Source organism: Akebia trifoliata, chromosome 14 (assembly GCF_017979445.1).
Source record: "Akebia trifoliata isolate Shusen 1 chromosome 14, ASM1797944v1, whole genome shotgun sequence".
Classification (NCBI taxonomy): domain Eukaryota; kingdom Viridiplantae; phylum Streptophyta; class Magnoliopsida; order Ranunculales; family Lardizabalaceae; genus Akebia; species Akebia trifoliata.
In genome coordinates this window covers 27,643,143-27,661,444 of record NC_141388.1, presented here as the reverse complement: position 1 = coordinate 27,661,444, position 18,302 = coordinate 27,643,143, and the positions used below count along the sequence as shown (strand labels likewise).

At 38.5% G+C, this 18,302-nt stretch overlaps 1 protein-coding gene across 4 annotated transcripts in view; it reads right to left on the bottom strand.

Moving 5' to 3' along the window:
- Window positions 1-15,374: 15,374 nt before the first annotated feature.
- The window catches only part of LOC147386653 (folate-sensitive fragile site protein), a 58,410-nt gene continuing 55,482 nt past the window's right edge, over window positions 15,375-18,302 (bottom strand). For all 4 annotated transcript variants that reach the window (XM_086422547.1, XM_086422546.1, XM_086422548.1 and 1 more), the window contains one exon: window positions 15,375-15,696. In XM_086422547.1, the coding sequence (XP_086278673.1) occupies window positions 15,614-15,696 (83 nt within the window). In that variant the 3' untranslated portion in view covers window positions 15,375-15,613. The remainder of the gene's footprint in view (window positions 15,697-18,302) is intronic.

The window sequence follows — 18,302 nt, the reverse complement described above, 5'->3', positions numbered from 1 at the left end:
ATCTACCATCTGGATGCCTTCTAGGCATGGGGGTCCACCAGGCTTGTTCTCCCCCCCACTATAATTGCTATTGTTGGATTTTAGTATTGGATGACTCTTCCCTGCCCAACGTCCGCACTTGAGCTGCCACTTGATCTCCTAATATGCCCCATATCCCTTGTGGCGTGGGACATCGAAGGACCTGGTAGTACATAGATGGAATCGCTCTCATCTCATGTGTCTACCATCTTTCCAGAATGGTGTTATAGGGTGAACTCGCCTCAACAACCATGAACCTAGTCATCAAGGTTACTGGTCCTGCCTGCACAGGCAATACTATTTCCTTCTAAAATTGATTGGATCTCTCATCAAATCTGATCAATGGTGCTCCCGTTGGATTGAGCACATTCTTGCTGAGGCCTATATTCAAGAAGGCCGAAGCATACAAGATATCTATAGAACTACTACTGTCGATCAACACCCTTTTGAGTGTAAAGGTGCCCACCTACAACGTCAACACAAGCATGTCACAATGGGGCTTCATTACCCCTTCCAAGTCCTTCTTAGTGAACGCCACTATTTTTTCACTGAAGGGTCCTATTTGCTTTGTAGGCCCATTCTTTGCTGCAAAGATGTGAGCCAGGTGTTCAGCCCTTCTACTTTTAATCTTTTCACCAACCCTAGTCTGTCCTGACTTTCCTCTTTCCTATATGAGGACAACATATATCATTACTGCCCTTCAACATCTAGTTGATTAGCCCTATGGTTCCTGTCTTGGGGTGGATCCTCTATTTGTCTTCTGGGCAGATCTCTCAACCTGCCTTACTTTGCCAGCCTTTGCAGGAATTTTCTCAAGGCTTGACATCTGTTGATAGTGTGTGCCCGCGCCTTATGATACTCATAGTACTTCTCATCTCTATTTATCTGATCTTGAGGAAGAGGCACATAGCACTCGAAATATGGTTCATGTGCGATGAGTGGCAAAATCTCGTTGGGAGGCATAGTAAAATACGTCCCTCATTTTTTCTCTCCCCATTTTGCTCAAGCGGTCTTTTCTTATTTTGTTGCTATGGCTGATACTACTTATTGGGCTTTACCACAACGTGTATTACTTTGCTCTTCCCAGCAGAACTCCAAGGGTCATCTTGTAAGCAAATGTACTTCTCTGCTCTTTCAAATAGTTCGTTCAGCGTTTCCGATCTTTTCTTCACAAGGGACCTAGACAACCCCAAACTAGATGACAATGAGTTCCTAAATGCCACCACAGCTGTTCTCTCATCGCAACTCTCTAAGAACATTAATTCCTCTTTGAATCTCCTTGTGAACTCTTTGAGGTTCTCCCTAAACTGCAGCCTCATGCTGAGCAGCGCGTCAATGTCTCCACTACTCTTCTTGTTGTTGATGTATCATATTACAAATGTAGTGTAAAGCTCCTCAAACGATGTGATGGACCAACATGGCAACTTGTGGAAGCAGGTTAGTGCGTTCCCCTGCAAACTTGAGGGGAACAACCTGCACATCAACCCTTCCTTCTCCCACATCGCAAGCATTTGCCAAAAATGAAAAATATGCTCCATTAGGCCCTTCGTCACTGAATAAGGGATAAAACACGGCGGCACGAACTTCTTTGGGATCTCTTCTGCTAAGATTTCTATCATAAATGGAGACTTTTGATTCTCCCGGATGACTTGCATCGATAATTTTTATCATCTCATTCTCCTTTCTAATCATCTCTCTAACCTCTTCTTGATTTAAGCCTATTACAGGTTCAATATGAGTGGTTGTAGTAGCATTCTCTATTTCACTTTCTTTCGTAGGGATTAGCAATAGTGCGCTCCCTTCCGTACTCGAGGCACGGTCGTCCTTGCTTGCTGGCTGGGGATCTTTCGGTAGACTATTTTGCCTCGTTCGTTGCTGGTTATCTAGACGCTGACTCAAATTCCGATTTTACTCAACTAAGTCATCCATCTTCTTCTGCATCTCCTCTTATTGTTTCCTCATGGCATCTAACATAGCCAGGAGTTGTGCATATGCAGTTGGAGCCACTAGTGGAGGGCGCATTGACTTCGTTAGTTATTTTGGATCTCACCATTTTTCGACTGAAATCAATTTACTATTGGTTTTCCCATGGATGACGCCAATTCTGTAAGATCAAAATCTGATGGACGGCTCTGATGAATCCAACCACATTGATCCAAAGTTGTTCTTACCACCACCCCCCTTGCAATGGTGTAGTACCTGCCAAAATCACTCCAACGCTCAAATTAGAGAAGTCGAAGAATAACCTAAAGTATTGGTTAGACTTCCAATCCCTCTAATAGTGCTTACTATGCTATCTATCCCCCCTATCCACCCATAGGGTTTCTCCCTCTATAGGCTATAATCATGGGATATCTACTGAATCTGCGGACTTGCTTACCTAATCGGGATCTCTTGGATTGATCGTACAAAACTACAGAGATCTCTTTCGGGATCTCTGGGATTGACGTGCACGTATCAGCTTTATGGTTACTCTATGACTTGGCCTGTCTTGCTTGGCGTACTTGATCTTGCTTAATGTTATGCTGCTCTACTAGCCAGACTAGGGAGGTTTTTGTTTTGACATGTCTTGCTTGCAAGACAGTGCCAGTATGCTGATTAGCGCTTGGTACCACTTAACCAATTTGGACACATGTATGGCTTAGATTAATGCATAATTATTTCCCTTTCAATAGGATAGTTTCATATCTTGGTTGATGTAATCTTTTTAATATCCTATTAGGTTATGTATTATTTATCTAAGAATTCTAAATAAAATTCAGATTTCTACATCGTATTAGAGCTCACTCGAACCTTCCCACAACTTTCTTGAACCTCAAACACCCCTCCTTGTATCAATCTACCAAATTTTTTTCAAAAATTGTGATTTTTTCAAGTTTTTGAAACTTCCTAAAACCTTAATGGGTCCACCAACCCACACACAAAGTCAACCTTATACCAACTTTCCAAGTCAAATCAAGCATATTTGATTACGGATTGCCCATACTGACTTGCAACAGTCTGGTCAGTTTAGGATGACAACCCAACCACCCAAACTACCCCCAACATGGGTGTAAACATGCTGTTGATGGGACAACAAAGACAGAGATTCAAGGTCGGTCTATGCCCTATAAAAAAGGTATTCCTCCCCTCATTTTGACACACCTCTCCCACCTATTCCCTTGATACTTGTCATTTTCCTGACGACTCGATAAACTAACTCGTTATTCGAACCACTCGACCAGATATCACGACGATCCGATAAACCTGAAACCCTAATCCCTTTACCCCGACCTTCATAAAAATCTCCCCCATCACTCACGTAGTCAAAACTCTACCCGAATTGACCAAACCATTTCCTACTTTTCCCTGATAGTATTGAACTGTTGTTGAATTCTCGATCCCACTTTACTCGACACTGCGGAAGCTCTACCAGAATCCCGTCTCGGATACAGAACCACACTGAAGCTCTACTTGATCGTTTGATGAATACACAAGTATAAAAATTATAAATCAATAAGTTGTTTACATTTACAAATTAGAATTTTTGATACGAGTTCCCAATTTTAGTTCTTAGTCTAACAGAGTAATTTGGAATACCTCTTTGTGCATTGCACATTTAAAATGACCAAATGAAACGACCAAGGGCTACTCCAAAAACATCAACTTCAAATCAATCAAACGAGATTACTTAGATTTACTCACTGTCCCCTGCATAAACTATGATTCAATCACACTCGTTCACCAATCAAGCTATCAAATTTGCAAAGCAAAACATGAGGCATTGGTCAATGTAGATATAAAGCAACCATCCCTTATGAAGAGGGTTTGGGGTGCTTCACACCTTCCCCTTTATCAACCGAATCGCTTACCCACATCTCTAAATCATGCAAACCAGATTGAAAGTCATCTCGATTGATAGTTCATGTTCAACCCCTTGAATCTGAACAATGATGACTATTAATTACATAGCATACCGAGCAACCCCCCTTTTCAATTGAACTTCGGGTGGGGTAGGACTCCAGCCCAAGGAAGTATCAGTGCGATTGAAAAGCCAAGCACTAAAAGAAAAAGAGAGAGGGGACCCATTATGAGGGCGAGCGTTACAATTGGCGACTATATTGGGGATATATTTCTTTGTTTTATTTTGTTAAGTTATTTATGATTCAAGCTTTGTACATATTTTCTTTGAATTATTCATTACCATAATTAACTTTCAAAGCTTTGTATTGCTCATATTCATACTCATTGAAAATTTGCATAGGTTCCCCCCTCCTTTAAAACGATCAAACCCTGGATATAAGTTACCTAGCACCTTGCAGTCATTTACCTTTGGTAGCAGAGGTGAAAGTATCTAGCCCAATCACTAACTTGAGATGTTTGTATTTCAGTATTTAAGGAGGTTTGAAGACTGGGTAACCTTATATATCTTGCCCAGAGTCGCATGCATGGCCTTTAACATATTCCTAAGTTGTCACCCTCTTGTGATTAGGGGTGGTTGGCCCAAACCCTAAATAAAAAATGAGTTGGTCTAACTATGTATGGTTTTGTTTAATAAAAAAACCAACTATGGTAAGACCTTAAACCTTCTCAATTGTCAATTCAAAGGCTTGAAGATATCTTGTTACCTTGCACAAACATAGAGTAATGAAATATACTTCTTCTCGAATCAAGACATCTAAAAAAGGCTATAATCACACACTCACATGCATTGCATTCGCACAACATGTATCCCAACCTTACCCGCGAAGTCATGAGCTACAATCTCCAGCACATGTAGATCTACCTTGGGTCCTCCAAAGGACTCTCAAGGATATATAAGGGAGAAATGCACCCAGAGCATGCCTCCAAAAGCTCTCTTGAGGGCCATTGAGTACCAACGGAGGCTTAGCCAGTCATACAACTTCCATGCCATTGCCGCCTACCTGATTGTTTTCACCATACTACCCATGAGAATAGAACAACTACTCTCCAAGTTGTTAGACGCCATTGACCATCATATTCGCTAGTACCATGCCCTTTAGCATGCCATCCAGAATCTCTTGGATAGGGGCAAACTCATTTGCAGGTGAATTGATGCTCGAATGGGGGTGTCAAAAGTCTACTTTAAGCGATTAAAGAGGGGATCCTCCTTTTGAAGAATCACAGCCAGTCCACCCAACAACCCGATCAATGTACTGGGTAGTCCATCAAGAATCCAGATGTCAAATGGGAGAAGCTCCAATGCAACCATCGATAGTTCGACGTATACACCAACAACTACACCAGCCAGTCTGACGTATACTTTGACAACTACATTGGGAAGTCCAATATACACACCTTCCACTCTCATCGATGAGCTGAAGCCAAAAGATGACTGACTACATGGCTATTGATTGGTTTACACTAGATCTAGCATGCCCTACCTTGGAGGGCTGAAGATTTGTAAACCTATCCCTTTTTTTTTTCTAAGGAGTTGAGTACTATAAGAAACTTTCATATCTTTTGTAAACATCTCGATTTTGTTATATATCTATATTGTATCGCATCAAAATGACTGTTAAATAACAAATATATAAACTCAAAAATCAAATTGAGAGACTTCACCCCTTTTATATCAAAATTCAAACTGAAGCAATACACCTTTTGAGGTTGAGCTTTATAAACTCGTTTTGTTTTCGTACCCGACCCAGTATTCGAATACTTGTGCCATCGCAATCTGTCAAAGTGGATCCAAAGACCCATGCTTCCGAAGACAAAATAAACACACAGATCAAATCCAAATCTGGGCAACACACCTTTTTAGGTTGAGCTTTATCAAATTGTTTCGTTATAGTGTTGGAGCCTGTGTCTGCTTTCAAGCTGATCCCAAGGAAATGCATTTGACGGTTGTTAAATGAATCATCTGATGTGTCTAGCACCGCCAAATACGCCTTTTGGTACCCCTTTGATTCCTCTTCTGATATTGATGGGTACTTCAATGCCGATTGGGTAAAAAACATTGATGACAAAAAATCTATCAGTGGCGGTTATTTTCGCATAGGGATATGTTTTGTTGCTTGGCATACCAAGAAACAAAATTCCAAATCATTATCCACCACTGCGGTCAAGTATATTGTGGTCAAAAGTTTATGTGTGCAACTTTTATGATGAAGTAGATGCTTCTAAACTACAGGTTATATCAAGAGATGATGAGTTTATTCTATGATAACACTAGTGCCTTCAATATCTTTAAGAATCCAATCTAACACTCGTGGACCAAACATATCGACATTTGACATCATTTCATATGTGAACTTCTTGAAGATCACGTCATTTCGTTAGAATATATTTCGACTGAGTCAACTAGCCAATATTCTCACCAAACCCTTGGATTCGATACAATTTGAACATCTTCGAAAATCCATTGGGGTATGCTCTTTGTGAGCCCCTGTTCAAGAGATTGACTGAGTGCTCGTGTGCACTCTCGATAATTTTTGAATTTTCGATCTATGCCCAACATGAGCAATTTCAAGTCATTGGATTTGTCTCATGTGCGTTATAGTGAAACTTGAGGTTATGACCTCTTTCGCTACAATTTTTCTTGTGAGAAAATTTTCATGCTATTCTTGGCCATTATGGCTGATTTTGCCGAAAATGAGCTAATCTAGAACTTGTTTTTATTGGTAGACTTGGATTCATAGACCCTAAAATGTTCCAAATACGTACACACACACACACACACACACACACACACACATATATATATATATATATATATATATATATATATATATATATATATATCATTTTTAATTCTCTTTCGATGGAAATTGTTCTCTCAGAACTTTATCCATCACATTTTGGATTTTCTAAAATTATGAAAATTGGAGAAATAGAGTTCGAAGATTAGTCAAATGATCAAAGTGATCATGTGTGGGAGTGAAAAGCTAAAAGGGATCATTCGCCTATCAAAGGTGTCTAAAGCAATAAAAATGCAAAACACATTTTTTGACAAAAACCTCCTTTGACTGGCGGTGATCGACGACTCTGGTAGTAAGCGTGAAAAACCCCCAAAAATCAATTTTTTTCATTTGATTTTGCTCCGACTTCATTTTTAAATCTCCCTTTCCCTCATATTCATTTCTCTTTGATCTCTCTCCCATTTTTCGTCCTCTTTCCCCCACTTTGTGATCTTTTCTTTGTTTTTTCTCCATTTTTTCCTTAGATTTTCCCTTGTAATCACCATATTTAGCCTTTTCTTCATTTATCTCATCTACATGTTTCTCTTCATGAGTTTCATGGCCAAAAGAGGCCAAACATATTAAAACCCATCTTTGCGTCGCTCTACTTGTGCCAAAAATATGGCATCCTCCTCATGCTGTACTTCTCTATCACCTTCATTGCCTTTACCATCTCAAATTCTTGAAGAGGACTCCGATTTTGGAGGAGTACAACACAAGGGTCTTTTTGGATATCTTGCTCGTTGCAAGTCCCTCAAACAACGCTCGATCGTGTGTGAACTTAACGTCAAAGAAATTGTAATTCATAGATACCTCGTACTTTATATGCTTCATTGAGTGGGTTGGAAGAGATGATTAATTTGGTGGTGATGTGTACCCAATACGCATTTACTCCTACCCGAGTGTCATAGAACTTGCGTATGAACCTCCATCTCTCATTGTTATCACTTTCAATCATCGGCCGTCACTCCGTATAGTGTCATCTTGCACACCATTGGTAGATTATTTGGTGTTCCTATCACCAGTGTTCAAATGCTCTAGTTAGAGTCTGGTTTCATGATTTTCCAGGACCAACTTCACCTCATTTTATGTGGTCCTAATGGAAAACTCCATTGCACAGGCAATGGCGGCTTGCGCTCAACAAGTATGCTTACTTTGTTGAGAATTTTGTATCATATTTTCCTAAAAAAATTGTACACTCAAGCTGAGAATTCTACCAAATTGGCATCGCACCAATATGATTTGATGTACTACGTGGTTCAAGGCCAATAAATATGCTTACCAAATTTTATTCTTTAGCACATCATACTGACTGTGTATCCAAAGTCCAAGAAGAGTCTCGATTTTTATCACCTATTCACTCATCTCTTCTTGGAGTGCCTTTTTGGAGCCAGCCTTCTTCGTATGATTTGGCCAAGACTTTTGATGCATCGTATCTGGCAAGCATGCTTAAACAAGATCCTAGTACTCAACCTCCGTTTCATTCGGTTCCATTATGATTAGATGATGAGCTTCATCTTCCTCAAGATGATTGGGTTACCACACCTAAGATTGGCCAGGAGTTTGACATCGAGGTGCGTATGACTGCTTTTAAAAAGTAGTAGTAGTAGTAGGTCCTTGGTGAGCAGCAACATTAGATTTTTGAGTCGCATGGGCGATTGGAACGTGAGTTCCAATAATCTATTGTCCAGATTGAGTCTTGCATGAAAAAGATACAATGTTATTTTTGTTGCCTATTTTGAGTGTGTGGCCATCATGATCCATTTCTTGATGCTAGTCTTGCCACTTCGGGTTACTCCAATGATGTTTCGGTCTCATTATTTCGGATGACTCTAGTAATGTTTAGGTCAAGTTTGTATATCTTAGGACCTAGGTAACTTTTACTTCTATTTGTTGTATGATATTTTGTCTGTATGAGTCATGTACTTTGTCATTTTTTGGGATAGTGGACCCAACAAAAATGTTTGAACTTATTTGTAATATAGACTCACATTTTGTATCAAAACAATTATGTTCCTCTATAGTAACATCTTTTATATTTGTCTCGTGTGTTTATGATCGGCTATTGGCATATTTTTATATTAATTTGCACATGTGTGCATGTTTCGACCATGGTTCATTGAGTTATATCTTTATATGTCGAGTAACATGTCATGCCGGTACTTCATAGTTATATTTTTGTGTGGCATGTATTTTCTTGCTTCCTCTAATGTATCTTGCTCTGATAGTCATATTTATTGATTGCATGCTTATTTGTTCCCTCTATTTCTTATTATTATATCTACGTGGACATTGGGTTGATTACACTCTTTGTCAAATATTGACAAAAAAGGGGAGAATAGTTTCCACCCGTGTGTCCTATCCCATTTCAATTTAACAGGTAAGCCATTCAGGGGGATGAATACCTAAGGGGAAGCGAAGAAGTTAGAATCTTAGATTTTGATATTTAAACACTTTTGTAAGATTTTATTGGTCGTAAGTGTGTTGGTCATTCTGAGAATGTTTCTTAGTTTCTTGGTATATATTATGTTTTGTCTCGTAATTGACAAATGGGAAGATTATTAATTCTACATTTTTTCAATCCCGAGATCGTGTTGTGTGCCGGATTGATTTGTATTGGAAGATGTGTGAAGACTCCAATTAAGCCGCGCAACCTCGAACACCTCGACAAAATGTTCCAAGTGTGTGCACAAGCTTAATAAGGTAATGAGACCACCTAGACCATTCCTCAACATACTGAACCATCTGGGAGCCCAAAATGGCTTCATGGGAGCTATAAGGGTCCCTTGTGAGCATCTAGACCTCGACCTTCGGTGAATTTTTGGTTAGCTCATATTGGTAATATAATGACTTTTCTTGACCCGTTTGATCACTAGACACCCCGGGAACATGTTATAGCTTCCAAAAAGTATAACGTAAAGAGTTGAATTTTGGCTTATAAAGGCCCTTTGGCTATTTATTAGGGCCTCCGACAAAGAGCACTGAACTTCTCATTTTCTCTACTAGGGACGTCGGTAAAGCAAATCCTTCGATCCCAAATTCAAAAATATGATCGTTAGATTTACCAAGGGCCTTGGTAATGTCACAACGCCCCTGGTAGGTATCTGTTAGCCACAAATCCCTTTATAAGTGAGTTCCTTTGTTCATTTGTGAGTTGATCAAACCCTAAAAAAGATTTTCTCTCCTCTCATACTATTTTGAGAGCACCCTCTACTCATAGTAGACCTTTGCCCTAGTCGAACCTACCTTCAACCTAACCTCCTCCTTGTTTGAACCCCCTTCATCCATCCATCATTCCCTTGCACACATATTGGAATATGTTAATGGAGCAAAGAGCACTCTCTCGAAGCAATGAGCACTTTCTTGAAGCAAGGAGTATAATGTGATGGAAGGAGAGAATCTCAAGGACATGAAGAACTCAAACACCGGATTAGATGATCTATCAAGTTGAGTTGAGTCCTTGTGAGTATTTTTTGTTTCTACTTTTATTCTCTAAAGTTCTTGGTTCCTAGTAAAAACCAAACTTTTGCTAGAGTTGAGGATTCTAATCAAGAGAACAAGGTTGTGGATTCTCTAAGGACAAATATACAAGTTTGAAGGAGATTCTTCTTGCTTGAACCAAAGGTTTAAATTTAGTATGGGAAAAAAAATCTATTTTGTAAGATTTTGAGGTGAACTAAAAATCTCCCTTGATAGTGAAGCCTAAAACCCTAGAGAAGAGTACTTAGTTGTGGATGTAGGTAAATTATCGAACCACTATATATCGTGTGTCTCTATTTCAAATGTATGCTTATGCTTTATCTTGCATATGAATGTACTTAAATGATGTTGAATGCCATGCATGCTTTGCCATGAATGACATGGTTTAAATTTATGTTTATTTAAGTGTTTTATTATCTTTAGCATAATCTAGCGACCTTGAAGTTCTTATTATTGAATAGACCAAGGTGACTTGAACTTGTCATTAGACTTGTCTTAAGAACCTAGGAGATTTAAAAAGAAATTTTTATCATCCTATTCATACCCTCTAGGATTAGACACGGCACAAAGCTTGTAATTTCACTTTTTAGGTTGAACTTCATTGAATCGTTTTGTTTTCATACCCGGCCAAGTATTCGAATACTTGTGGCATCACAAATCTGTTAGAATGGGTTAAAAATCCATGCTTCCAAGGACTAGATCAACACGTAGGTTGAGTCCAAATATGAGGAACACACCTTTTGGGCTGAGCTTCAACGAATCATTTTGTTATCGCACACTTGTTCAATTGAAATTTGTTGGAGTAGGCCCGAAAATCCTTGCTTCCAAGGACAAGATCAACACACAGGTTAAGTCCAAAACCAAGGCAATGCACTTTTTTAGGTTGAGGTTCATCTATCGAATCGTTTCGTTATTGCACCCGGTCGAGTATTTGAATGCTTGCACCACCTCTAGGAAACAAACCCTTTGGGGTTGAGCCTATCTTTATAAAATCGTTCCATCATCGGAGTGGATCTGAAAGCCCATGTTTCTGAGGACAAGCTGAACTACAAAGGTTGCATCCATCGATCGAGTATTTGCATGCTTGCACCACCTCTAGGCAACAAACCCTTTGGGGTAGACCCTATCGTTCTAAAAAACGTTCCATCGTTGGAATGGGTCCGAAAGCCCATGTTTCCGAAGATGATCCAATGTATCTCGTATCCACCTGTATTCATATCATCACATCATACATTTGCATCATTGTTTGGTAATGAGCATGACTATGAAGTCATGGTCATTTCAGACCCATCGTGTATCGCATCTTTGAGCTAGTCGAATTAATCAATGTCAAGGTCGATTTATCCACCAGAGGAAAAAATTTCTCTAGGCAATTGAATAGGGACCCCAATTTCCCTAAAAGCGACGCAAAGAGCATGAACCTTCAAGGCCTTCAAAGAAAAATGGAAATCGAATACGAGCACAGTAACGAAATTGAAAAAAAAAAAATCTAGCCCAAGGTGGTAAGTCTTCGCCCTTGGTCAAATCTCATATAGGAGATGTTTCATTCCCTAAAAACTAAAAGGATTTTAAAACTAGTCCTTTGACAATTGTTTGAATGGACTAAATTTTCTAAGGCCATATTCGACTTCGAATTCAACCTCAACTTTGACCGTTCTAGGGACAAAGAGGAGTTTAAATTTGGAGAAGAAGACGTTCCTAAAGAATTATGAGAACTTGTTGAGCACCTTGAAAAGAGTGCCCAACCAAATGTCGAGGAAACTGACCCTGCCAATCTTGAGACTAAAGATGATCCTAGGTTAGTATAGATAGGCTCCCTTTTATCTGAACAGCAGAAAAATAATTGATTTTTTTTGTGTGCCAACAAAAATGTGCTTGTTTGGTTGTACCAAGACATGCTCGAGTTGGATACAGATATGGTCATACTTAGATTACCCACATGAAGCCAGTAAAACAGAGGTTGAGGTGAATGAAGCCATAATGGACATTGGAGATTAAATAAGAGGTCGAGAAATAATTCAAAACAAGATTCCTAGAATTATCCGTTTACCTAGAATGATTCGCCAACGTAGTTCCTGTGCCAAAGAAATACGAAAAGGTATGGAAGTGCGTCAACTATGGAAATTTGAACAAAGCAAGTCCCAAAGATGACTTCCAATTATCTCACATAGATTTACTTGTTGATAACACCACCATTAACAATCTATTCTCATTTATAGACGATTTCTTCGAGTACAATCAAATCCAAATGGCAAAAGAAGACAAGGAGAAAACAACATTCATTACTCCTTGGGAAATGTTTTGCCACAAAGTTGTACCTTTTGAGTTGAAAAATGTCGGGGCAACCTACCAATGAGCCATGACAACACTTTTTCATGAGATAATTCACAAAGAAATGGAAGTGTACATCGATGATCTTATAGTCAAATCCTGCACAGAAGAAGACCACCTCCTAAACCTTAAGAAGATTTTTAATCACCTATGGATGTACAACCTAAAACTCAATCCAGCTAATCGTGTAATTGGAGCTATCTCTAGAAAGTTGTTAGATTTATCATCAGTCGAACAGGCATTGAAGTTGTTCTCGCCAAAGTCAGAGCCATTACCGAATTGAAGCCGTTGGAATCAGAGTGTTCTTAGGAAGAATTTCAGTATATAAGTAGGTTCATAGCACAACTTACCACTATCTATGAACTTGTCTTTAAACTTCTCTGAAAGAACATACCAATTATATGGAACAAAGATTGCCAAAAAACTTTCAACAAGATAAAATAGTTACTGCTAAATCTTCCAGTCTTCATTCCATCAGTTTCGGGCTGCCCATTATTATTGTATCTATTAGTTCAATAAAATTCATTGGGTTGTGTGCTAGAGCAATTTGATGAGTAAGGCAAAAAAAGTGATATACTATGTCAAAACAAGAAATTTACTGATTACAAAACGAGATATACACCATTAGAAAAGACTTATTGTGCCCTAATCTAGGTTTTGCAACGATTACGCCACTATCTTTTAAACTTTTGCAATACTTTAAAAAAAATCAACTCTTATTGGTCACATTGCAAGATGGAAAATGTTATTATCTGAATTTGACATTACATTTGTCACGTAAAAATTCATAAAAGACCAAGCCATTGCAGACCATTTAGCTGATTATCCACTCCCAAGAACCAACTTCCCAGATGGAGCCATATTGTTTAGGAAAATAAAATTTAAAGAAGTAAATATAGTGTGGAAAATGTATTTTGATGGAGCAGTCAACCAGAAAGGCAATGACATAGGAGCCGCACTTGTCAACACAAAAGGTTTGCATTTCTTGATCGCAGTTAGACTCAGGTTCGAATGTTCTAACAACGAAGGAGAATCATGCTTCGTTGGACTAAAAGCCATATCAACTTTGACATTGAAGAGTTAGAAGTATTCACTGGTCTAAATACCCAATTCAAAGTCCCAAACAAATGTTTAACTCTTTGTTTCCTTTTTAGTTAATCCGAGTAACAAACTACCCAAGCAAACCAAGGATTTTATGTCCTACAAGAGGTTTTAACTCTCTTTTATTTTATTTATAAGACTATGCTACAGATTTTCTAACTTGAAAATTTTCACTGGGTCGTTATCTATTAGAAAAAGAACTCAGGAAAAATTGAAATCCGAAACCCTCTCTAACCCTAATCGAAATCTCTTGCACCCAAATATCAACCGTTTGATCAAATTTATGTTAATAAGGTTTTGTGGTAATCTATGTTAGCCTTTGTCTCTCATCTTTTTAGCTAAACCATCTTTAGTACTCTGAGAAAGTGTTTGTTCAGATTTGAGTCTGAAGTGATTTACCTTCTTTAATGTACAAGCCAAAGATGCTTTTCCTTCCCTGGAATCATAATTCTTCTGGATATAGGGCACTGGTAGTACTTCTCCACTTCATAAAATAAACATAAGTTCCATATTTTTTTGTTTTGCCATCTTGGGCTTTACTCCCACAACAAATGTAGTCTTTCAATCTTTTCATCGTGCTGTATTTCTGAGCATATGCAAAGGGCACACGGTTTCAGATGAAAACAAACCATATTACACCACACAAAACCCTGAAAATAGAAAAGAAGAAAAGAAGTGATCCCAAAATCCTGAAAATAAAAAAACCATACCATATAAAAATGGCCCAACACGATCCATTAAAATTATGGACTTCGATTTCTGGTTCTATAGAGTTGAAGTCTATTAGAGGGTCACTTGGTATCCAATTTTGTTCATGGCTCATCTGATCTTCTTCTAATAGCCAACCAAGTTGAAAACAGCGGGGGATGGAGTCTTGAACCAATACTTTAAATATGAACCTTATCATGCTGCTTTGATGGTCCACTTTGGACTGGAGAGGGCGGACCGCAAAGAGGCATTAGGTAAATCCCATACATTCAATGTGCTTCCATGAAGAAGATGATGAGAGGGTTTCAGATTTTAATTTTTCCAATGTTCTTTTCTAATAGGTGTAACTGAGAAAAGAGGGTGAAAAAGAGTTAATTTCAGATTTCCATTTTTCTTCAAAACGTAACACATACACACAAACAGACCAAGGAAATTGGCGGTAGAAGAGAAGCATTCTTGTGTGCTTGAGTTTAGTGGAGATCATAAAAACAAATGGTATCAGGATTATTTTTGTCAAAACATGCAATTATTGTAGCAAATCAACTGATTTGTTATAATACTTTAAAAGTGACCCTATTTTCTGAATAAAGCAAACTTGCGACCTTATTTGCTAAAATTTCCAAAATATATTAAATTCATGACTGTAATTTTTAATATTTTAAAATAAATAAAAATTATATCTTATGTTCACAAAAAATATTATATATAGCCGAATAACTCAATTGAATTTTTTATTTGACTCGGTGCATTTTCAAACCGACTTGACTGAATTGATTAAATGATATGCAAAGTTGCCGGAAAATTCATTCCATCAAATTTTGGGGCATAATCACCTCAAAATTTAATTGACTCAAATTTAAAACTATGCTAAAAACCAAATCTCTTTTTATATTGCCTTGATGCAAACAAACAGTGGAATTCATTTTCCAATGACCATTTTTCCAAGGAATACGTATTCCCATGACAATGAATTCCCTGCAATCAAACAAATCCTGAAAGAAACCTTCTCAAACTATATATTGAAAAAAAAAAAAAAAAAAAAACACTCCTTCAAACTACAGCAAGTATGACTAGAACTTGAAGACAAGATATAAGATCACCTCCAAAAACTAGTGCAGTTAGGGAACTTGAAAAGAAAACATTCTGTCACGGACATAATAGTGAGATCTTCGAATGGAATCATTTAAAAACTATACAGAGAAGCTGAAATATGTTAATAGACTATCGATTATGTATCACACTACCATGTAATTGTACGTAAACGGTTCTTATCGGTATGAAACACTTGGCTGATACTATGGAAACATTCCCATGAGAAACTCATCAAAGTTTTCATTGTCATCAATCTTCTGATCTTTTGAACTTGAAGCCTTTTTTCCTGCTTGCCCAGTTCAAACATGTAAGCTATCTTAAAACCATAGAAGTTGAAAAACAGATCCAAAATCATGAAGAAGCATGTCATGCATCAATCACAATTAAGTAGAATAATTGAATATAAAATTCGTCCCATACGATACATGAGTAGAATGAATAATACTCAATTTAACTGAAAATGAAACGGTCTAAAGCTATTTTGGTACAATACTAAGGTTTATTGTTGTACCAAATATTGAAGCATCAATCTTATAGGGTTGCACCTCGGAATTATAGGAAGAATAATAAAATAAAGATGACACAAGAAACAAGGATATAAGATGACCAATTTGGTTTTATATTAAAGAGATCAATCATCAAGGCGATAAAGAATGAATAGAACATTTTTGTTGTCTTGTTTTTATTGGAAATATTAGAATAGTTAGTTCTAGTTTGACTAATATTAGTTTATTTCTATTATTTATTTGTAAGGGCATTTATGTCCATTCCCTTATTATTGGTTATAAATGTATGCCAAGCTCTCATTATGAGATTTGATTTTTCTCTTCTAAAATTCTTCTTGGTATCAGAGCTAAAGAAAAACCTAACGCCACCCACTTTGGCCCTCCCTCTTCGTTTCTCCTCTTCCCCCTTCTTCCTTCTCTCATTAATCCCACTATACTTTAACCCCAATCACCTAGTAGCAGCCTCATTCGGAGTTTCTCCCCTTTGGGGGCTCTTTTCTTCCTTTTGATTCATATTCTCTTAATCGCATGTTGCGATAGAAACTTTATTGGTTCTTCACATGTTGCAATAGAGATTTGCGTGTTTTTTGCTATACGTTAAGGTTTCTCTTTTCGATCAGCCCTTGTGCTGATTGGGTGAACTTTGATCATCCTTATAGGCCTTCGTTGCCCCTAATAGGTCCATACCAGTCTTGTGATCTGCTTTACAGGCCCATACTTGCCTTGTGATCAGACCTATTGGACCCAATCTAACTTACGATAGCTACGACAACAGCAGACAGTTGTTGGGTGCCTTTGATCAGCCCTACAGGCTCTAAACTGCTGTGCGACAACAGCACCCAGTTGTTGAGTGCCTTGCGATAAGCCTTACAGGCTCTAAACTGCCCAGCGACAGCATCAGCCAGTTGTTGGGTGTCTTGCGATCAGTCCTACAACACCTCAGGGTTGTGCGAAGTCCTGCGACAACAGCAAAAGTTGTTTCTGTGACCTACGACATCTTTACTTTGGTTGGTTCAGTTGTTGGTTGCCTTGTGATCGGTCCTACAACACCTCTAGGGTCGTGCGAAGACCTGGAACAGCAGTAGAAGCTGTTTCTGTGACCTACGACATCTCTACTTTGATTGGTTTAACCTTGCAACAACAGCTGGGTGGAGTCTCTGTAATTTATGACAACACAAGGTGTTGTTTTGTGACCTTCAACAGTAAGGGGCCGTGTGGAATCCTTATACTAGCAACAACTACTTGATGGTTTGCTATTGGGTGTGCAACAGGAATTACTAGCACCTTTCTTACCCAACGACACCAGTAGCGGTTGTTTCTAGTGTTGCAGAAAATGCTTAGTAGTATTATTTTTTTTCCGGCCTTTGACAGTATTAATACAGGAGATCTCCCTTCAATCCAAAGTTTCTTCCTGTTTATAGTGTACAATGACGACGACTCACAAGACTAAGGACTCTACCACAACCCTTGGGGCTAATTTCACAGTCCAGCATATAACCAATGTCCCACTAGATGGTTGTAACTTTTAGTCTTGGTCCCGATCTGTGCAATTTTATTTGGGTAGTAGAGAAAAATCTGATTGGCTATTAGGCGTTATTCCTAAGCCACCCCTCATTGATCCCAAATTTGAACAATGGGAAATCGATAATTGCACCATTCTTGGATGGTATTTAATTCCATGGAATAACGCATCTACACTATTTTCATGTATCATGGGACTATCTCTTCGTTGTGGTCAGCTCTCACTCAGACATATGCACATGTTCGAAATGACTCGAGAATTTATGAGCTTTACTAGAATATTGCTCAGGCTACTCAAGGAAATCAGAGTGTTGCAAATTACTTTGGATTTCTTCAATTCCGTTGGGAAGAGCTCTCGCACTATGAGTCTATGGCTGAGTTGTTTGCTGAGGCAACCGGATATGTGGTTAAGAGGATTGCTCGACATCAGACATACCAATTCCTCATGGATCTACGCCCTGCGTTTGAGGCACTGCAAGCCCAAATCCTTAATACCACTCTTCTACCTTCCTTATTTGAGACGTTTGCGACCATTGATAGCGATGAACATCGTCACCGTGTAGTTCCCTCTCAGACTCAGTCCCCTGTCATTATTTCTGTTCCAGATATAGATCAGATGGCTCTTGCAGCTAATTCGAATTTCTCCAACTCCCGTACTCAAGGATCCAAGAATCAAGGCCGTGGGAGCAGTGAATGTGGTAAAGGAAGTGGTCTTACGTGTAGCCACTGTGTGAAGATTGACCATGAGAAGTCCCGCTGTTTTCAACTTTATCCCCACCTGTTGAGATCTTCTAGGGGACAACCTCGTGCTGTTGTTGTGGAATCTACCTCCGTTGATCCTGCTTCCCTTAGAACTATTGATGAG